Source organism: Hypomesus transpacificus, chromosome 23, assembly GCF_021917145.1.
Source record: "Hypomesus transpacificus isolate Combined female chromosome 23, fHypTra1, whole genome shotgun sequence".
NCBI classification, from domain to species: domain Eukaryota; kingdom Metazoa; phylum Chordata; class Actinopteri; order Osmeriformes; family Osmeridae; genus Hypomesus; species Hypomesus transpacificus.
Genome location: NC_061082.1, coordinates 13,415,632 through 13,439,169, shown reverse-complemented (window position 1 = coordinate 13,439,169; position 23,538 = coordinate 13,415,632). Strand labels below are relative to the sequence as shown.

The following is a 23,538-nucleotide window of genomic DNA, read 5'->3' as shown; positions in this document are numbered from 1 at the left end:
TGCCAGGAGCAGCTGTTGTAGTTGTTGTAGTTGTGTAGGTTATGTCTAGGTCTTGGAAGAACGTTTCATTGTGTACTGTAAGTATATGATGACAAAAAAATGCCAGTTGACTTGTCATGACAACAGATCCAGAAATCCCAAGCCCTTCATGATCCTGGATATCCATAGTGGATCCTGTGTAAAGGATCATGTCCTAAATATAGCCAGTACATCACACAACTCAAACATGCTGTACCTTTTTGCTGATATGTTGACAGAAGCCTTGCCTTCCCCTACACAGCATCAAGGTTTTAGATTTCGGTGTGATGTTTTTTATAGCTGTGTGCTAATGATATTGACAATGACAAGATTGTACCCTTTCCTGGACATGTACCTGAAATGAGTGAAATGATACTGTGGTAAAAATTAAGAAACATGTTGGTGTGGGTTTTTTAACGTATTAAAATATGTATTCAAATAACTTAGTTCTATCATTACTGTTCCGATTTTCAAACATTCACTCAAGTGAATCCATAGTGAATGGATATTATATATTATCGTAGTGTAGCTGTCGACGAGCTAACTTGGCTATTACCGATAATGTAGGCTGCCATGTTTTTTGGTCAGTACGCAATGCATTGTGGGTGTCAAAGGATCAACGAGAAAACCTACTCTTTTCACGAGAAAATACTGAAGTGTACGGGGTCAAATGGTACATCATCAAGGGTCATATTTGTTGCCGGAAACCCCCAAAAATCAAAGATGGCCTCTAGTAGCTCAAAACGAGATGAAAGACAGACGCTTGTCGAATGTTTTGGATGCATATTTGTAAATGTATATCTATTATTTCGATCTCTGGTTGGTTATACATTAGTAAAGTGTGTTGAAAGTGATAGCCATGTCAAGAAAAATTGATAATATTATGGTTTACTAGGTGACGTAAGTAAAGCGTGAGTTTTTTTTGGTTAGCTGTTAGCTAACATTAGCTAAACCAAATAGTCTGAACGTTTTCATAAAGATAAGGTTAATATGTTAAGGTAAGGTAGTGTTCATAATATACATTATTGTTCATAATAACATGTTCATTATATACATGTAAGCTAATGTTGAACTCTCTATTGTGTTTTTAAAGGGGCGATTGATTGCTAAACCGATTTTACCTTGTCATAGTTGAATAACAACAGTTCTGTGGGTAAAATGAACAGTGATAATCAAAGTCCATTGACACCTCTTTCCTATACAAATCTAAAAAAGAAAAAATTTTGCTGTAAAACGCTAGCTTTTCAACAAAGCCACCGGTGTGACGTAGGACGGGGGACCGCCCTTTTTGGCTCCGGTCTGTATCTTTGTCACACCCCAAAATTTACATCTAGACCAGCCCGAGGTAGCGTCTATCTCCGATACTAGTTTATCTGCGCGCTGCTCTGTGTAGGCTACTTATAAGGAATTACAAAGAAGAACGTTTTGAAATATAACAAGGATATTGAAAATGGACCACGGTCGTAAATGCTGTGTTCCAGGCTGTACAGGGAAGGCTAACACTCACAGTCTTCCCAAGGAGCCAAACATTCAACAGGCATGGCTGCTGTTGTCTATGAGAAGATCCCGGTCAAGTTTGACACTCAATCATTCATTTGCTCTGAACATTTCACCTAAGACAGTTTTGACAACCTTGGTGAATTTCAAGCAGGATTTGCTAGGAAGCTGAACCTGGAAAGAGGTGTTGTTCTGACCATATGCTCATTGCAACCGCAAGCTGTAAGGACAGTATGATGTTGTGCTAACAGTTATTAGAAATGCTAACGTGTCCTGTATATAGCATAGGTAGAATGCTAAATACGTTTCTACACACGTTAAACGACTCTAGCTAGACTAGCTGTAGTTGGCATTAGAAGGGAAGCTTCCGAAAAAATAGCCAGAAATCGAACAGCAGTCTGGCTTATTGCTAACGCCTGTCTAGATAATCTATTTGAAAGAACTGGAGAAAGGCAGGTGCTAGATACAGGATACGTTAGCATTGCTAGTAACTGTTACTAGTAACACCTAGACTTTAGGCATGTAGACTAAACTAGTTAAGCTTGTTAACGCAAGAGCATAGGTAGAATGTGTGAACATTTAGCCTAGTTTATTGGAAATGGGGCTAACGTTGTTTCATATTCCTGACTGTGTTTCATTCAAATAAATAACCCGTGTTATGTAAATCTACAATTCACAATGCATGTTTGTCCGGTTTGATCTTTGTCAGGTTATTTTTCAGCAAGATATCTAGAGCTAGCTAACTGAAGCCGAGTTGAATCACGATATGGTTTGGTTGCTAAGCTGTAGCCTAACGTTCTACCCACCTAAGTCAATCCAGTTTGCTTCAACAACAGAAGTGGAAACAAGTAATGTTATCATTTCAAATGATATGCAGTCAATCTGTTGAAAACAGTGTTGTGTAGACACAATAGATTTATTTGCGCGTTTTTATTTCAAGTCTCCAACCTCGGTGTTTCAGTGAGTGCTGCTGTTGGCCGTGTTGCATTTTTGCTCCCCAGCTTCACTCGTTGAAAACCAACCAATCAGCGCGCAGCTTATCTAAATATTAATGAGCATACTATAAAAGGAGAAAAGCTAGTGTTTTTTCCCGGGAACATTTCAGAGGATTTATCAGGGTGCATATAACAGCATCCGGGCCATTTTCAACCCAACCAACCCAACAAACCCTATTCGGAGACCTTAAGGAACAATGTGAAATACCCCAAAAACCCAGTCAATCGCCCCTTTAAGCAAAATTTGACGTTTTAAAAGACGCGTTCCAACACACCGGTGTGTTGGTACGCTCCAGGGACCAGCCAGTTCTCAACACACCGGTGTGTTCGTACGCGTCAAATGTGGCCCGTGAGACTTGCACTTGGACCGTAATGCAGCACAGTGGAAAAAAGGTTGAGAACCACTGGACTAGACCATAAGTTGCCCTACAGACCACGTCTCAAAGTTGTCACTTTCCAATCAGAGGAATCCTAATAATAATAATACTAACAAAACCAATACCTAATAAATATGAGAGGGAATATAGGTTGAGCCTTGTCAAAGGCGAACACATCCATGAATCTAACTCTTTGCCAAATGTAACCTTGTCAGTTAGCCTTGATGAATAAAGTGTTTTATCCGTCTCTTCATAAACGGAGTGACTAAGTTCAGTTGAGTTCTGGATTTTAATAAGTATTTATCAATCTGCAGATTGGGAGAGAAAACCAGACCTCTGACAATAAAATGACAACACAACACCAGGCTTAAGTCTCAATCATGTCTCTCTCTGCTCTGAAGACCGGAGGACCATTTTTTATAGGGCACAAGAATGTAAACATAGATAGTGACAATCAGGCAGTAATGACGTTACAACAGTCTCAGAGAAAGAGATTCACAGCTCCCAACACATGACCACTCAGACTAGAGAGTTCATAGTTGGAGCTCTCCTTGAAGTCATGACAATCTAGACACAATCTACTCTTATTAATAGCAAGCTTACATGAGAACATACTAACTAGTATCCAATGACTAGTTCTATTGATTAGTGAATAATGTAAGTACACAGGAAATCGCAATTTCTTCCACAGCCTTAGTAAGCTGGCTCTAGCTTACAACCCATTAGTATGTGGGTAGCTAGCTAGCTAGTTAACGTTAGACGCGCTATGTGGGGATGGATATTGTCGTGTTAGGTTCTTAAGTAGTCCCCGCTACTGCCCCCTGGTGCCCAGACAGTGTCACCTATTATAGATCACGCCACATTTCCCTTTCCGAAAAGCAATAGACTGTGACCTCCATCATTTATCACCAGGTTGCATCAAACTCTTAATCTCACATTTATATACTGTTAAACAAGGCCGTATTCATAATATTTATTGGGGGGGACACATCCCAATATTTAAATCTAGTCAAAATGTCCCCCCCAATATATTGAAATAAAAATATAAATGTGCTACGCTACGACAGGCAACCACACACGCTGTCCAAAATTATCAAAAACCATTTAATTCGTCCCCCCAAAGTTGACTCCATGGCTACGGCCTTGCTGTTAAACATTTGGTCTACCATAACCAGTGTTGGGAACGTTACCGAAAATGAGTAATTAGTTACAGTTACTAGTTACTTATTTCAGAAGTAACTGCATTACTTTACTAGATACTTTATAGAAAAGTAATTAGTTTCAAGGGAAAGTAACGTTTGCGTTACTTTTAATTCCCTGCTTCTATTATCAAATTAACGCACACAGATAGTTATAGTTACTATTTTAGTGTTGCAGTGGCACAGTGTGGGACACGACAACTGTCAAATGTTATATCATTGTATGTTGCTTATTAGTTGCCTGAAGGCAACGGACTTAACTGTTGACATAGGTCGCATGTCTTGACATCATACCTGGCAATCAGTCTGTTAAATTCTGCCTGGCTTAGAGACTGGAAATACTGTTTAAAATCCAGCCCGGGCTGTTTTGATGAAGTGGCTCCGACTGCTTGATCAGCGGAGCTAGCACTGGGTTCTTTCACGATTAGCTTTGTAGAAGTGTGTTGTTTTAGTAGGTTGTGGGGGCCTTTCTATGGTTTCTCCAAAATCCAGTCAAGGCCGTGGGTCTAGAGAGCAGGCAGTGGATTACGCACCTCTGATTCAATCAATTTATTTGGTTCCAAATGGTAAACATAAACGAGTTGTAGATTCATACAAGAAAGCAAAGGTAACGACAGTAAACTAAAAAAGGAAAAGATAATACCGAAAGGTGGTCAAAAACCGTATCTGTTACCTCTCTAGGCCCAACATTTGGCTACCAAGTCATTCTGCTGGGCCATCCAGGTGCCGCCATTATAACATTCAACGTAATGCCCAATTAACCAATTACTCTCTTGTTCAATCGAATGATAGTATAATATGCAAATATATAAACAATATGCAAATGTAGAAACAATCACATCACATTGGCAGCCAGAAGTTACATGCAAACATTGGAAATGTATTGAAAACGCTGTTCAGGACCTGAAAAGCAAATCAAAGCAATCAAAAGACATGAAAGTCTCGAAAACGGAATCTAATGGATAAATACCTTCACAAAACACCTTTACCATGTATAAACCAGCCACAGAAACATGTTATAACAAGGCCCAAACGGAATACGCGGGCGCAGAATTCCGACGAAAACCCGTAGATTCGCATTGGTCTGAGGCAAAATGTAAATACACTTTTCAACTCATATTACGTCTCTATTATTAAAAAGTTAGCCAAAAATGCTAAGAATTGAAAAGGAAACAATTATCGACCCAAATTACAGCAAGAGAGAGGCCAGGGAGTTTTCAGCCGATCTTTATGAGGCTGGATCAATACTTTTTTGCAAAGTCTGTCAACATTCAATCGACCATATTTGCCGTCAAAATGTTGTGGAACATCTTCGATCGCTCCGACATAAGAACAGGAAGGTTAGCGGAATTCCGCAGATTTAGGCAGATTTTCAGTCTAAATAACCGCAGAAAATGTGAAAAAAACTGCGTATTACGTTTGGCCACAAGACAAGTGCAACTTTTGTAAAAAAAAAGTCAGAAATGGCTATAACATAGGTGCTTGTGAAGATTAAAATGACTATTCTTCGCAGTGGATAAAGTTCTCGCACCTGCACACAAACTACACTAACCAGTATATTTATATAAGGGAAAAATAATGTAGATATAATAATTCCATGACACAAAGCTTGCACGGTCCGAACTGTCGGCCATTGTGTGGGCTGGTCTAAAATGCGGAGTGATTCATTCATATACTGCGTCACTGTAAACTTGTTTAAGTTCGATTAAAAACAGGAAATTGGGGAATTCATGCAAGAAAAAAGTAACGAGTAACGAGCCCATTTAAATTTCAGTAATGTAACTGCGCTATTTAATTGAAAAAGGTAATGAGTTACATTACTAGCTACCTCCAAGTAGTGGAGTTACAGTTTTTCCCAACACTGACCATAACACATTTCTTTACTGTACTATTTATCACTCTTCTATCCTGTGAACTCACATTGAGACCGGATTACACTAAAGAATATGAACTCACTGAGGCCTTCTTAAAAAACAAATGAACACAAAGTAGTCTACACAGTTAACAAACAACAGGATTTAACCTCCCTTTAAACCCTCAAAACACTTAACATTAATGAACCACCCTGATTTGTATGTATCTAATACTTTAAGTATATATATTTTTTTTCTTTTGCAGACTCACAGATCCAGACAATCTGGCTTTGTGATAGACCTGCCAGACCTGCTTCTCACACTTTGGGGAGTGCCCTGAAGCCACTCCGGAGACACCTGACCAGTGTCTTTCGAAGTATCCTGCCGGTCAACCCCTGCAGCATGCTCTTGTGTTTCACTGCTGTTGTCTGCCATTGCGACATCCTTCAGCAGTGCCCGTGACAGTGTGTCTGCTGTAGTGGGGCTTTTCCCTGGGACGTGCACGATTGTGTACCAGTATCTCATGAGTCTCATCCTGAATCTTTGTGTTCTGGGTGGGAGGGAATCCAGTGCTTGTCCACCCAGCAGGCTCACGAGGGGTTTGTGGGCTGTCTCCAGCTCAAAATGGAGACCGATGTTGAGGTCACCAAATCTTTCACATGCCCAGGTCAGGGCCAGTGCTTCTTTCTCCACTTGTGCATAGCGCTGCTCCGTGCTTGTGTTCGCTCTGGATGCATATGCCACCGGCGCCCAGGTCCCCTGGCATTTCTGCAGGAGTACACTGCCCAGCCCAAACGACGAGGCATCGGCTGAGATTTAAGTTCATTGTTTGGGTCATATAACTCCAGGACCGGAGTGGACGCTAACTCTTGTTTGAGGCTGGTGAATGCCCTCTGCTGATCAGGCCCCCAATACCATATGTTCTTTTTTGACAGCAGGTCTCTGAGAGTTTTATCTTTTTCAGTTAGGTTGGGCACAAACTTGCCTAGTTGATTCACCATGCCCAGAAAGTTCCTGAGCTCACTGATGTTGTGTGGCGGATCCATCTCACGCACAGCACGTGTCTTCTCTGGATCTGGGATTAGCCCTTCTGCCGAGATGATGTGTCCGAGAAATGCCACCTTGGTTTTGCTGAACTCACACTTGGCTGTGTTCAGTGTGATGCCAGCCACCTGTGCCCTCTGCAGAACCGCATGCACCCGTGTGTCGTGTTCTACCTGTGTGGAACGCCATATAAGGACGTTGTCCATGTGGCAGACGACTCCTTTTAATACTTCTGTCACTTCCGTCACCACCAAGAAGTAGCACACACATGGGGTGATAAAAGTGGTGTAATGGTCACAGTCTTTTGATAATGGGATCTGCCAAAACCCCATGTTGGCATCCAGTTTTGTGAATATCTTTGCACCAGACAGCATGCCTAGCGTCTGGTCCACAGACCTATGAGAGAACTTTTCCCTGCACACCGCACAGCTTTGGGTATTGTTGTTTTACAGAGTCCAAGTCGATGCAATCTACTCTGGCTACCAGTCTGAGGTTAACTGAGGCAGGTCGACTCATCAGAGCTGTGTTCAGGTGATTCACTACATAAATGTCCTCTGTGGCATTTATCACCACTTTTCAGTACCTCTTTGGCTACCCCCACTACAGAGAGAGGTACACGGCCTGGCCAAAACAGTGCTTTTTTACCTGTGGTGCCTCTGCATATCTGTCTGTACACCAGTCTGTACCTATATCATTTGTACACAGGCTGTGTACCAATGATCATGAGCTCTTCGGAAGTTTTGGAACACTTAAGCTTCAGAAGGTTATGCTGCATCCACCTGTCAAAAAAACCCTGCAGCACACAGCAGCAAACTACTGCAAACTAGACCACCCTGCGTACCATCATGATACCAGCCCTGATGTTCAGCTAATATAAGGGCAAGTGCTGATGTAGATTTGTGGATCGTCAGCATAGCAGTGATAACCACGACCATACTTCCTAATAGTCTGCCCGAGGGGAAGCATATAAATGCTGAATAGATGGGGCCAACACTGACCCCTGTGGAACACCCTTATGCACTGATGATAAGTCACAGACTTATTATTATCCAAGATGATAAACAATCCAAAATTAAAATATCCTAAAATAATTTAAACCAGATATATTGGTGCATACCTAAATGTCCTTATGGATACTATGGCTAAACAAGTTAGATAACCTATTATCTTATTGTACAACTCTTAATTTATTTGGGGACATTTACTGAAAACTGTCTCAGATCCTTTGATTGGTGTGTGTGTGTCCTGAACCGTAAATGCATTAATATGCTCCTCACTGTCATACCTGGTATTATGTATTTTAGATCCTGTTGAGAGGAACACAAAGGTGATGGAACAGGAAGTGATACAACTCCAGGAAATGCTCAACAGGTTAGACTTTAAGAGGAAGGTATGTTGAATCTAGAGGGAGAAATTATTATTTGCATCATTACACTCCTATACACTCACCATTTTAGGTAAATGATAACATATGCCATAAAAAGTTTCAAAACTTAATTTCCAGCATAGCAAAATGTAATCCGATATTGTTGACGTAATCGGAGGTATCAAACAATGGACATCCGAATGTCAAGATACTGTATGTAGTCATTGCCTATTCAGGATGTTCTGGTTAAGATCAATGATTTTTAAATATTCATGAATTATTAATAAAACAGGCTAAGTTATTCACACAGAGCCATGTCCTTTACTGTTTGATTGGGTACTTTCGGATGGACTGACATTATATATTAATAATTCAAAATTGTATTTAAAGCACAGTCTTCATTGTCAAGCAATCTCAGGGCTAAACAGGTTATTAAAAAAGTTAATAAAGAGCAGTCAATATATATAAAAAGTACAACATATAAGTGCTATGAATTACAGGCCTTCTCAAAGAGAAACTTTATTAAACTAGCTTGCACTGCAACTGTAGTTGCAGAAATATGCAATATTTGTATTTGTCCAACAGGAGATACTGTCTAAAATGAGGGACATGATTAAAGAGATTGAGCTTCTAATGGGATCTCAACTCAATCCTGAGTTGATGGATTGGAGGCGAAGACAACAAATAGCTTGCATTGGTGGACCACTGCTCACCTCTCTGGACCAGCTCCAGAGCTGGTAAAATATTCATCATCCATTACTTTACATTACATTACATTACGAAACATTACAGCTAATACCACCGCGCTATAAGTAGCCTAGGAAGGTCTGCACCGTGATGCAAATCACATGACGCGCCCACAACTCAACTGGAAGCTTAGGTAAACAAGAACAAGTATTTAGTGATCCTAACATGTTGATTATTATATTGAGTGGCTTCTTCAACACTTGAACTTTGTAATATGCAAGAAAATGAAAGCTGTAAAAAGGTTTTTGGCTTCTAGCGGACAATATGGAATGCCGACAACAGCCCCTTTTCGCTGGACTGTGTCACATATTTTGTCGACCGCCCTATGTCGGTTGCCTGTTAATCTGCCGTGTGTGGTAATCTGTAGTCTTGTGTTTTTTAAATGTTAGTACTACAGCTGTACTGTGTATGTGTCTTTGTCTCCCTCCATCTTTATCTGTCTTTCTTTCTCTGTCTCTCTATCAGGTTTACCTTGATGGCCCAGAGTCTGTTTCAGATCAAGCGTCAACTGGACAAGCTAGGTGAGCTTATCCTGAAAGTGACCTATGAGAGTGACCCCATCCCTCTTCAGAAACCACAGATGGAGGAACAGGTCAAATTCCTTATTTACCACCTCATTAAAAGGTAATCAGTCTAGCCACACAGCAGCACTTTTAAAATATTTAACAAAGGAGTGTGGTAAATACATTATATGCAACTAACTTCTACACATGTAAGATCCCATTTAGCAAATGGGATGGATCTGACTCCTCAGCTAATTCATCTCTAGCCTATTTATGAAAATTGTTTTGTTTCTTACTGCCTTAGGCTACCCCCAATTGCGGATCTGTTTCATCAACTGTAGTTGTCAAACGTGGCGACTAATAATAATGATTACTAATATTGGCCGGGTTTCCCAGATTCGTTAAGAAGCTCTTAACACCAAGAGCTTCTTAGAAGCGTTCTAAGAGCGTTCTACAGCGTTCTTAGAACGCTCCTAAGAAGCTCTTGGCGTTAGGAGCTTCTTAACGAATCTGGAAAACCCGGCCATTAATGTATTATTAAGTGATATTTTTTTTACAGCTCTTTGGTGGTAGAAAAGCAACCTTGTATGCCCACTCACCCTCAGAAACCCCTTATCATCAAGACTGGTGTACAGTTCTCCACAAAAGTCAGGTATGTAGCAACATCCTGCTACCTAAACTTCAAAGTAGGCAACTAGGAGTGAGTCCATCACCGACGGCTGACAGACATCATGATGTTGAGCCGGCATTGGGATAGTCGTCTGTCCATCTCTGTTTAAAGCTGTGTTTTTAAAGAGGTGGTCGTTGAGTTGGCAAGTCAAAGGACCTGAATTCCAACCCTGGTGTGCAAGACATTGGCAGGAAGCTCAACTGACGAGCGACGCTTCAACCCTTGTTATATGTGGATAAAACGTTTTTATAACTGCAACAATACCAAGAATATAGACATTTCCATGTGTTTTTCAACAGCATTTTTTACTTTTTTCCAAATGTTCTGTGTTCAGACTGCTTGTTAAACTCCCAGAGGTTGATTATCAGCTAAAAATGAAGACAACATTCGATAAGTAAGTGCCCCTTTTTTATTTTGGTCATTTTCACTCAGCCGTTTACATGGAAATAGCTTGTATATTACAAGCAATCCAAACTGTTTTTCTTTTATATTCTGTAGTTTCATTCAATGAATTTAACAGAATGATAAAAAGGTCACTGTTCCATGGTAAAAGTTTAATGTTGTAACAATGTTGATTTGGCTGATATATTTTCTACAACTGATTACACAACAACACAGCAAGACAATTTCGCTCTCTCCAATATGCTTTGTTTGTGTTTGCAGGGACCTACCTGCAGGCAGAGTGTGAGTAAAAACAAGTCAGAGTTTCAAAATAAATAAAGTAGTCTTGGACTCCATCTAGTGCTTATAGATGATTGAGAATGACAGGTGGTGTATCCATCTGCCTTTGATTCAAAGTTTTGTTTCTTTGCAGTTAAATAAATACATGTACACAATATTGAAAAATAAGTTGTTTTTTCCATTTGCATTAAACTAGTAGCTAGCCAATGTCAAGTTTGGCACATAAATCACCAGTTGAAAAATGTTGATGGCTCTTGGGCTGCCACATCAATGAGTCTGAGACCAACAGCCTTTTTTACCCATACAGATTGTATCAAATTGTATAAGATAGCATTAAGTGACGTGAAAACCAACAGTCTCATTTTGATTCAATAAACATATAGAACCCTGTGTTCTGGATGGAAGTAGGAAAGGAAGGTCTTACATGCCATACTTGATCAAATGTGTTCAAGTATTAGGCAAAGCTCTCACACTTTGATTAAATGAGTCGCAATGGCATTACAACTCCTTGTCTTAGAAATCGGCAATTCTTCATCCTGACCAACAACATGAAAGTCATGGATTTTGAAGAATCTTCTAATGGTTGCCTCACTGTGGACTTCAGACATCTGGTAACAACTCTCCCTCCTGTTGCATTACGATCCATTACCAGAGAATAGTGTTGGATAAAAAATACAGTAAAGCTACTCAAACCACCGTTTTGATATGCATATGCCAGAATTTACATTTAGGCCGAATCCCAATACTCCCCCTTACTCCTTCCCCCTTCCCCTTAGTTTTGCGCATTCCCATGAGAGCTAGTGGTGTCCCAATACTTTTTTTTAGCTATGGGTAGGGCTAAGACTAAGGGGTATACACCCCTTAAAACCAAGTAAGATCGGTAGCTTACTTGAAACCTAGGGCTATGTGAATACTTCGCGACCGGCAACAATGGCAGCCAGATCATCCAGAGTCCAACAAATTTAATATTTTCTACTTAATTAATCGATAAAAAAAATGATGACTTGTTTTGAGTTGTACACAGTCCTGAACATATATTTGCAACCATTTTCCTAATTTAAACATTTCTAAAAATCGCTAGTTTGGTACGCTGTTACAGTGCTGAATTGCACAACAGTCCCGCATTTCTTTGACTAGCATGTCTACAGTTTTAAGTAAACTCCATTAGCAGCGAATTTCGTTTAATATCAGTGCATAACACTACTTGCTTTGGAGATATCAATACGTGCTAGATGTCGCACCTGTAACCAAGTGGTGTCCCATTTCTTAGGGATATGTAGCCCTTACCCCTCAGTTTCGAGGGCCAAGGGCTAGGGGTAAACTCAGGGCTAGGGGTAAGGGGAAGGGGTAAGGGGGAGTATTGGGATTCGGCCTTTCACTTAGTCATTTAGCAGACACCCTTATCCAGAGCGACTTACAGTAAGTACAGGGACATTCCCCCGAGGCAAGTAGGATGAAGTGCCTTGCCCAAGGACACAACTTCGTTTGGCTGGAAATTGAACTGGCAACCTTCAGATTACTAGCCCGATTCTCTAACCGGTCAGCAACCTGACTCCCTAAATAGAAAAAAATCAATAGAAATAATAATTCAATAGAAAACATTTTTTTTGTGTGTGCACGTAGCATTTCCGGTAAGTGTTTCATAATGGGTGGGTTGTCTTAAGAATGATCATAATTTTAGATCAAATGTTTATTGATATGTACACACTGTGGGTTGCTCTCATTTTCATTGTTTCACTGTTCAGAATGGAGAAATTAATATAAAGAAATTTACTTTCTACAGCAGCTCAAAGAGAAGAAGGTCATCAATGGAACCAAGGGGAATGAGGTGAGAATGAGGCAGCTTCTCATGCTTTGCATTAATATGTAGATTTCTCTGCATTAGAATATCTATAAATTTATTTAATGCCAAGTGCCTGCTCCTTTCTGCACCTTGGTCCTGAAGCTCAGGTGGAGACTTGCAGTCCAAGGCCGCCCGTGTACTACTAAAAAGTGATATACAGCTAACTTGCCAGTAGCACTTGCCAGAATTAATACAGACAAATTACTAGAGGATTACAGTGATACAATCACTCATTACTGCTAGCCCCCATACATCCTATCCCTACTTGAGATAACATCTACTGTATTGTGGGATAGTAGTTTGACAAGGATTAGGAGATGGGACGTGAACAGGTTTGTCAAATTGAACATGGCTGTGATGTAAACATATTTCCAGGGTCTTCTCTCTGTGACGGAAGAGCTTCACACTCTCAGCTTCGAGGCAAATTTTTCCATCCAGGGCATTAGCATCGACCTGGAAGTGAGTGACTTTCATGCCACACATTAATCACACACAGACACACATTAAAACTGTACACATTCACAACAATGTTACCAACTTCTGAATACTGAATTCAAACATTCAAAAAGTCATTGCACAAGTAATTTTGTTCACACTTTATATAAAGTCTATACGTGTAATGCATTATACAGCATTATACATGCACTTGTAATCAATTACAATACAGATATAATGGAGTATAAGCATAGTAGTAGACACTCGTTAAGACTCATTAAGACATGTTATGTTGTATACAAATACTCATAATGTATTATATTTGTGTGTGCTTGCCTTTGGCAAGGCTCAACCTTTATTCTCTCTCTTATTAGGGTTCCTCCGGTAGGAGGGAGCCTATTTTTATTGTTGCTATTCTTATTAGGGTTCCTCCGGTAGGAGGGAACCTATTATTATTGTTGGTATTCTTATTGTTATTGGGGGCCAAGCCGCGAAGCCACCTTAAGTGTTTCTACCTTTTTAGGGGCCAAGCAGCGAAGCTGCGAAGCACCTATCGTTATTGTTAGTATTATTGGGTGTGCTTTGCCTTCGGCAAGCACAACCATTGTTATCTCACATATATATTATTGTGAGAATGCTGTTGTTTTCCTGTTTCTCTTTATTATTATTTATATTGTGAGAATGCTTAGCATTCTCACAATAATCGGTGAGAACACTTAAGGAACACTTAAGGTGGCTTCGCGGCTTGGCCCCCAATAACAATAAGAATACCAACAATAATAATAGTGAGAATGCTGTTAAGCATTCTCACTATTGCTTTTCAACTTCTCAGTTCTTCCGCCGTTTTTTGACCTTTAACTAGTCCTGCATACTTTCACCGATTCATACAATTTTTGTATCAAAACGTTCGGCTCCTTCAGGGGATGATGGCTATGACTTCTGGTATTTCTCACTTTGATACTTTTTAAAGAATTAAGGTTTTTGTGCAAATTATTCTCCCATTGAAAGTAATGGTAAATCCTTTCAAATCATTAAAAAGCTTCCTCCTCTTTCAAACTTAACTACTTCAGCATACTTTCAGCTAGAGACACCATTCAGCCTTTAAAATGTTCACAAGACATTCAGCTATTCACAAATGATTCAGCTCTTTCAAATATATTCAGCCAATTTTGAATTGTGACAGTTTGAAATACATGAAAAATGTAGCTCCTTCTTGATTTTTATGATTGAGCAGCCAGCAGAGTGGCTGCTGTTTTTCTGATATTCAACTAAATTGTCAAACAAATTCCTCTGACGTTCATATAGTTTAACTTACAGAAACAAGTTTTACCTTAAAATGTAGGAAAACTTGTCCTATTTCAGCCAATTTAACTACTAAAGAGCTCACATTTATAGATTTTGGGTTTTGAGCCTTGAAGCGAGAGCAGCCTTTCAAATTCTCTCACTAACTTCAATGGAGAGGTGGGTAAAATTCGTCAGAGAATTTCGAAAGTAGACGTGTTTTTAAACTGCCGGTAGAGTCGTATTTCTGACCGCACAGACATATAAAGGACATCTCTGGTTTCGGCAGAGTCTTGGGTCTCGAAAATATCCTCATTTTTTGGATTGGACTTATAGTTTTGCGTCTAGGTTAACTTGTTTGAGGTGTGGATTCCAGCTAAATGTGTTTTTTCTCTCTGCCCAGCTCGTTAGCGATCACAGCTGCGCCATCACCGTGGCAACCAAACAGACACGCACCATGAAAGCAGAATTTGGTGAAGTTTTGGAAACTGCCAAAAGAGTTGTACTTCTGACCGCACAGACACATAAAGGATATCAATGGTTTCGGCAGAGTCTTGGGTCTCGGAAAATATCCTTATTTTTGGGATTGGATGTACAGTTTTGCGTCTGGGTTAACTTGTTTGAGGTGTGGATTCTAGCTACATTTCTCATAATCGAGCTAGCGCGATGGCTCTCCATAACTAAAAACGGTTCGACTTTTTTTCCACAATCGACCAAACAAGATATGTACATTGAGCTTAAAGTGTACATAATCTAGCTAGATCGTTTTTATTTTAGCAAGTTTTACAGAAATCTGCAAAAATCGAGGCTCACTGTCATAGCTGACCATCACGAACAGCCAAACCAGGCCTTGGGTAAGTGTTTGCTGCACTGCTGGCGTTAATCCTACGAACAAACGCTAAGTAACTGGAAAACTTTTACTGTTATTTGATGATATTGAACACATATGTAAAGTAACTTGTCTTTACTCTAAATATCTCCTCCGTTTTCAATTTGAAGTTGTACATCTAGCTTATGTAGGAAATCTTCCATTGCATCCCCTCTAGCTTCACGCCTTCGGTTATTATTCAAGCCTACGGTGTTAATACATACCACTTTGACACACTTGCAAGAAATGATCCGCTGCTTAGATGTATCATGATCTTGTTATTTACGTATAAAAAACTCACCAGGGACAACGACAACATCGGCAACCCTGCACTATGAATTATTATTTTGATGTCATCTTAAAGTGTCTGAACAGGACTGGGTGTGCAGGCACGCATGATTAGTTTCTCCTCCGTCTTGAACCTGAAACCTAGATTCTAGGTTAGAAATGTTGCCAGTCTGTTGCCAATGACCAACGGTTGCTACCTTTTTCCAGCAAGTTCAGGTCATTCCAGTGTTGTCCTTTTACCTTCAAATTCGTTCGACCCAGACTTCAGCAACTGGAGCCGAGTGCACCAGCTGGGCGTACGCCTGGACGTACGCTACGTCCGACGTAGAATTGAAAGTTACGACTAACTTAAAGTCACGACTAGTGCACCACTTAGACTTAAGCCCTTTATGTGCTGCACCTGGGTGTACATTTTACGCCTAGTGGGGAGCAGGCGTAAGTTGGAAAATCGGACCAATATCCTATCCATGGTAGCCTAATTAGGGTTAACACTAGTTTGATCGGACATGCAGCGCGTCTTGTTAATAGGCAACATGGAAAGGGCATTAAGGCGAGAAAGTCGTCCGTGGTAGCAGAAATCCACTGTTAATTTTGTTGTTGATCGATTTCCAGCTGATTGTTTCTGTTTGTTTGTGTTGATTTTATTATACATTTCCCCGTGAACACACTTCTATTCTCCGTATACAAACTATATGTTTTCTAATTTCTCTTTCAGTAAAATGTATTTTCCTTTTTTTTTGTTTTTCTTTATCCATGGCTTGTTTTGAAGGGAGATAGGCTAGCTATAAAGTGCGCTTTGGATAGGCTCAGAGAATGTCCGTGGACTGGCTCTGATAGGCTCTTAAATGTGTTGCTTGGCAAAGATCAACGCTTTCGCATTTTCACAAGGACGCGCATCTTAAGACCAGACGTAGACCAGACTTGGTCTGTCAAGCTTGGTGCACTTGGTGTAAATTCAAATCACAAAGTCGGATGTAGCTAAGACCGACGTAAGAGTTAAGACCAACTTTTTTACGCCCAGCTGGTGCACTCGGCTCCAGGTTTTCTACTCAATTTTCACATTTTCCTGCAGCTCATCTTTCAGACATTTTCCCCTTTTTGTTTTGCATTTTTCTTCTTCTTTTCTTCTGTTTTCTGCCTTGATCTTGCTCCAGGTCCTTTCACAGCAGTACCTTCCAACTGCCAGTACTTTTGCATTTTTCTTCTCTTGTCTGTACTTTTCTGCCTTCATCTTGCTGCAGGTCCTTTATAACATACATTTCAGGCCTTTTGAAACTCCAGCAAATAATTTTCTGCTAAATTTTCAAATTTGTATGCATTGTTCCTCTTCTTTTTGATTTTTTTCACTTTTTGTTTTGCATTTTTCTTCTCTTTTCTGTAGTTTTAAGCCTTCGTCCAGCTCCAGCCCCTATTTAAAATACCTTTCGAGCGCTTTGGAGCTTCAGCTTATAACTTTCTACAAAATGTTCAGCTTTTTAGGCATGGGCAGCCATCCCCATTCAGCTTTTGAGCATTCTCATTGCTGTTTCGCAAGAACAGCCTTTTCTAGTTATTATTCTTTTTGCCCCCCTAAAACTGTGTCAATATTTGGACTACATACACATGGCTGTGTCAAAATGTTTGTCCTGGTCGCGATTGAGTTGTTTGTATTTGGATTTACGTTCCGTTGCACAGTTTAGGAGGTTACAACGTTTTTGTGGCGTCAAAGTGCTTTTAGTCGACGAAGGGTAATCTGTGCTAGCCACGTCACCACGTCAACACGTTAGCAACTACGCATGGATACAACCAGAGCCATAGAAAAAGAGAGTTGCGACACGCTTTGATCTCGCTGACACGTGATCACGTGGTTCATGTAGCTCGCTGTAGTTCCAAAAAGCCCCACTGCTGTCAACTTTTTTGAATGGTTTTCAATGGAGCTGGCCAAAGAAGTCGCTTTCTCAGGCAAATTACGAATGAAACAGGCTCAGTTGAAGAAATCCGATATTCTGGCTATCTTCAGCTGACTCTTATCTACATTAGGCAGTCCTCGCTGACGTTTTTGGTGAACAATGGAGTGAACTACAACATTGTGAACACTCACTGCCAGTGAAACGCAGGAAAAAAGCTAGAGCTTTTTTTGTCACGTGGTTCCGGTAGGTCGCTGTAGTTAAATGAAAACCCACTGCTGTCAACGTGTTTGAATGGTTTTCGGCGGGACCGACAGCAGCACCATCTCGATTCACGGATATTTTCGGTATATTAACACAATATCAATTGGTTACTGGTGTGTTGTATCATGTATGTATGCTACTTTATTAACATGTATGTATAACATTAACTTATAATGCATAACGCAATATTGTGAAGCAGAGCTGGAAATGGCTATGCTAGCCTATATTGTTCCACTTAACGTTTAACCTTCGACTGTTGAAGTGAATGGGATTTGTTCAACTTTTTTTTTCTTCATCAGCCCACTTACAATTTACCACATTAACAACACGTTTGTACTTGATGCAAGTTGAATCTAACCATGATCACCGGCAACTGTTCAATAGAAAAAAATTGAACAGAATATACAAGGCAACCAACTGAGATTCAATAAAACATTTTATTGTACAATATGTCCAGTGTTCTTCCACTCCTTTTGTTTGTAGTGAGCAGGTGATCTTAATGTCTGCTTTTCACAAAACTTAGACCGCAGTAGTAGATGCATCTAGTTGAGCTAACTAACTAGCTAGCTATTGAGTGGACCTGAAATTCCTGCCGAGCGTTGCTGGACGATAGGGGACCCAAGGCTTTAATCTGCAATTCATTGTTGCTAGCTATAATCAGATGTACTATAGGCTAATAAGAGCAGATTCTGTAAACTGTGTATGCCAAAGAACACCAATAACTAGAACTAATTTGACAGACTATAAACCAACGAACTTCTGGTTGATACACATGCTCTTTAGCTAGCTACAGTAAAAGTGTTGCATAGCTCTACTATAGTCTACTGCAAACTGCATTTAGAATCTAACAAGCTATAATCTAACAAGCCATAATCTTACAATACATTTTCTCTACAGCTGGCTATATGAAATACTACTAATAACAATTGATATGTGGTGGTTGAAATATGAAAAAATGCAGGATTTTCATCAATTTACCAGCTCACTTGCTTCGGACTCCATAAGCCAGGGGTGTCGAGCTCCGGTCCTCGAGGGCCGCTGTCCTGCATGTTTTAGATGTTTCCCTGATCCAGCTCACCTGATTCAAATGAATGGTCGTTATAACAACCCTTTTAATTGAATCAGGTGTGTTGGAGCAGGGAAACATCTAAAACATGCAGGACAGCGGCCCTCGAGGACCGGAGTTCGACACCCCTGCCATAAGCCATATATGGCTCTAACAGCTCTAACTGCATTTAGAATCTAACAACCTATAATCTTACGAAAATGTTTATCTTAAGTTGGCCATATGAAATACTACTCATAACAATTGATATGTGGTGGTTGAAATATGAAAAAATGCATGATTTTCATCAATGTAGCATATCATTATGCTACTTTTCTTGCAAAACGTCTTGGTTTATTGTAGCTCTAGTCTAACTTTCCAAAAGTAGCTTGCTACTCTACAGTACAGCTAACGCTACTTGACTAGCTAGAGCTGTAGGCTTCACCTGTGCAGCTTCAGCTGTTTTGTATTTTCTGTATCCTTAAAGAGACGACACCACTAGTGTGTAGGCATCCGATTTAAAGCAGCTAGTTAGCTAGTGCTATCGAGAACATTGTTAACTATTGTACAAATTAAGATGATACTGTACGACGTCTCAATTTAGCCGACTTAGAAAACTAGTGCCAACTCAAATTGGCTAGAAATTAATATACATTCATTTTCGATATGGCTATTTCACGTTGGATAAACATACAAATACATAGATAGTAGAGCTAAAGTTTGTATTAAAACATTACCTCAAATTCTGGCCTTCGGGTGGCCCACGTTCACAGGAGTGCGCTAAATTACTCTAAACTAGCCAACTACACAAAAAACACTATTAAAAACACAAAAACAAACTATCAACACTAAAACTTAAGTTTAAGATATCTACACGAATTGATTATCAAACGGTATTATAGCTATAAATGAAGGATGCGGGATCAAAAAGTTTTGCTGTCTCTCAACGATTTCTTCACTCAACAACAGAGTTCACGTCACGAGCGGTGACGTCCGCGAGGAAAATTTCTATCTGGTGCTTGGATAGGCTGGATCCAGCTTAGATGTTTTGTTTCAGTACATCCCCAAATTATTTATGACTATAATGTATTACTTCGCTCAAATGCAAGTTATTGGTACCATACATAAACAATTGTTTTTATACTGTACAGTTTCCAGAGTGACAGTAGGCTATAGCTCGAGCAATTTCACATCACCGAATGACACACAAACAAAAATATCAGTTCGGAATTTAGATGGTTATGTTATGACCAACGAATGACGTTCTGGAACCCCCCGAAAGTTTTAAACATAATGTCATATCATAACCAACCAGGGACGTTCCTGGGACGTTCCAGGAACGTCCCGAATGTCCCCGAATGTTTTCAATATAACGTTGTATCATAACCAACCAGGGACGTTCCTGGAACGTCCCCTGAAAGTTAAAAAATAGATGTCTAAATTGTGACCTTTTAGGAACTTTAATAACGTCCTGAGGACGTCCTAGGGACGTCAAGATTTTTAAGAAAAAAATGACCGGCCATGTGTAGAGTTGCTGCTACTGTCGTGTTGGCCGCAGCCTGTCTGAAGTAGATTGACTAGCGAGGTGAATAGCGAATGGGATGTGAGATGAGCGGTTACGTGACACTGACACACTACATTCAGAAAAGAAACATTTTTCAAATAGGTTAAAATAAATATTGAAGTCACTCATTGTTGTAATACAAGTTAGCTTGTTAAAGTCTTTCACAATTGTAAATGAAGGCTTTGACTATGTTACTGTTGTTATGGTTACTTATTTAAGATATTTTGTACAGGCTCCTGTGTAGCCAGCGGAATAATTTAGAACGGTGAAAAGACTTGCAGTTTTTCTGCAATGACGCTGTAGGTGTCCGTTATCCCCCTATAATGTACACCCTGCAGCCAATCAGAATTGAGTATTCACGCAGACCATGGTATAAGTAAGGGAGAATGTATAGAACGCCGGTCATTATTGGGAAAATAAGCCCCGACAGGGCGAACAGCACCGGTGGCCGACATGTACAAACGCGCTGCAAACTAAGAAAACACATGCATAGACAAAACACAAGCAAATTAAGAAAACATCTTCATAAATTTGACAACGCATGTGCAGCATTCATCAAACATGCTGCAAATACACACAACACAACCAAATAGGTAAACACGCTGCAAATACGCGTTGCAAAAACGAAAGCACGCATACCAAAAACGCTGCAGTACATAAATGCGTTGCAAAAACGAAAGCACGCAAACCAAAAATGCTGCATCCAGTTTTCACAATGGAAGTAATCTTTTAATGTCGCCTGTTTACTTCGATTTTGGTCCTATTCAAAACAAACTTCTCATCTGCCCTCATTGACCCATTTTGGTCAAATCCTCTTCAAAATGACCAGATATGCTCTTCAGACCAAGCTTCACAACGGTTATGGTAGAAAATGTAGATCTTCACAACTGTTTGTCCATGACAGCCATCAAATTCAGAAAGCCACCAAAAAGGAAGTGAAGTCATATCTCAGCAGTTCTTTGATGCAGTGGCACCAAAGTTGGTACGCCTACTCGGAACTTTATTCTAAGGATGTCCTCCAAAAATGGTGTCATGTGAGTAAAAGGGGGCATGGCCGGAAGCATAAACGTGTTTTGGTTAATAACTGTTGAAGTGTTTACCTTAATAAAGTAATTTATTTGTCTGTTGATGTATTGTGAGATATCAAGCTTGACCATCGATAATATTTCATAACAACCGAATTGACGCGGCCGCCATTTTGGATTTAATGGAAAAGTGTAAAAACCTTTTGCACGCCCCAAATTTTGTCCAATGTTTACTAAATTTGGCACGGATGATCTTCAGACCAAGCTTCACAAAGGTGTCGGATGGATTTTCCATTTTCAAAACCGTTTGTTCGGTAGAGCCGATCAAAGTCGGCGGCGAAGCCGCAAAAGACACGTGAGAGCGTAACTCAGCAACCATTTGTTATTATACATCTTCTGCCATGGGAGTCTATGGCAGCCCCTAGAACCGTATGGTCAGAAATTGTGAAATTTGGCACACTCTTTGGGACCAGTACCCTCATCACTTTCACCAATTTTCATGTCTCCCATTCCAACCATCTAGCGCCACCAATGGGTCAAAGTTGAAGTTGTGTTTACATGCGTTACCTTTAAACCATATTTTCCAAAATGAGGTATCATTGGATTCCCTGGATCATGACAAGTTCAACGCACTCTATGACGTCATACCCAGTCATATAGATTCTCCGCCATTTTTGAATATTAAGGAGAAATGTTTTTTCGCTACTCCTCCTACAATTCTTTTCGAAACTTCGTAATTGCCACAGACGATCTTCGGACCAAGCCTCACAAAAGTTATCCCCTGGAGCTTTGATTTTCGCAACCGTTTGTTAGTTACAGCCAATCAAATTCAGCAACTGATACGGTTAAAGGAAAGTGAGGTCATATCTTAACAAATCTTAGATGCATTGACTCCAAACTTGGTGTATGGATTCATGACCCTGTTTAAGAGGTCCGAAAAAGGTAGTGTCATTTGAGCTCTAGGGGGCACTACAATAGGCAAAATTGTGTTTTGACCAATAACTGTTGATTTGTTTGGCGTATTTAAGTCATTCCCATGTCTCGGGAGATCCTGTGTCTGACGCATGTTAACGCGTGATACCAGACGAATTAATGAGGCCGCCATTTTGAATGAATGAATAAAACTTTTGTCCTTACTCCTACACAATGTAACCAATATTCACCAGATTTGACACAGATTATCTTCAGACCACGATCACCTTGACATGTAAAAATAGGAGTGAATTACAGCTGTTTAAACTTGGGCCAAATCTGACCATGCGTGCCACAGGAGAAATGGCTTCCTTTTTGTATACAGTAACTGTACACAGCAGTTCCCAGCGCTGACAATGGCTCACTGGGATAAGACGGGCTCTTTTGAAGTGCAAGGTCGTAGGTTTGAATCCAGCCAAAGTCTCAAGCATGTCATGATACTGGTTTATCTGTTTAGTGAAGCCAGGTATGCGACAGCAGCTGTCGAGCAGTATAATCATAATGGCCACAATAAAGTTTCATTCTCAGGGGATTTATACTCATGAAGAGTCCGATGTATTGTGCTTTTTAGATATAGTGAATCTACATCTAGCCAGTGCATCGGATTTCTTGCATCATAACTTCTAAACAGATTTGTCATAAATCACAAGATTGGTCTCTTCTAATTCTACGTGTCATACCAAGTCGAATATATCACATTTCCCGTGTCCACCATTTTGGGGTCGGCCATTTGGAATTTTTATAAAAACATACTTTTTTGAACTCCTTGTTCGCCGTTGCTCCTATTTTCATGGACATGTAATCAAATCATTTTAAGAACACAATCACCTTGATTTGTCAAAATATGACTGAATTACAGCTTTTTAGACTTGGGTCAAATCTGACAACGCTTCCCACAGGAGAAACGTCTAACTTTTTTTATACAGTAACTGAACACAGTAATTCCTAGCACTGAGAATAGCTCACTGGGATAAGATGGGTTCCTCTGAAGTGCAAGGTCATAGATTCGAATCCAGCCACAGTCGTCAAGCATGTCATGATACTTGTTTATCTGTTTAGTGAAGACAGGTATGCCACAGTAGCTGTCTAACAGTATAATCATAATGGTAATGATAAT

General features: G+C 40.1%; 1 protein-coding gene across 12 annotated transcripts in view; it reads left to right on the top strand.

Annotated features, from left to right (window-relative positions):
- Positions 1–23,538, top strand: part of stat4 (signal transducer and activator of transcription 4) — a 114,954-nt gene that overhangs the window by 43,639 nt on the left and 47,777 nt on the right. For all 12 annotated transcript variants that reach the window (XM_047046730.1, XM_047046741.1, XM_047046731.1 and 9 more), the window contains 9 exons: positions 8,288–8,373; positions 8,935–9,086; positions 9,562–9,720; positions 10,159–10,251; positions 10,604–10,663; positions 10,933–10,953; positions 11,468–11,561; positions 12,734–12,778; positions 13,169–13,252. In XM_047046730.1, coding sequence (XP_046902686.1) covers positions 8,288–8,373; positions 8,935–9,086; positions 9,562–9,720; positions 10,159–10,251; positions 10,604–10,663; positions 10,933–10,953; positions 11,468–11,561; positions 12,734–12,778; positions 13,169–13,252 — 794 coding nt within the window. The remainder of the gene's footprint in view (positions 1–8,287; positions 8,374–8,934; positions 9,087–9,561; positions 9,721–10,158; positions 10,252–10,603; positions 10,664–10,932; positions 10,954–11,467; positions 11,562–12,733; positions 12,779–13,168; positions 13,253–23,538) is intronic.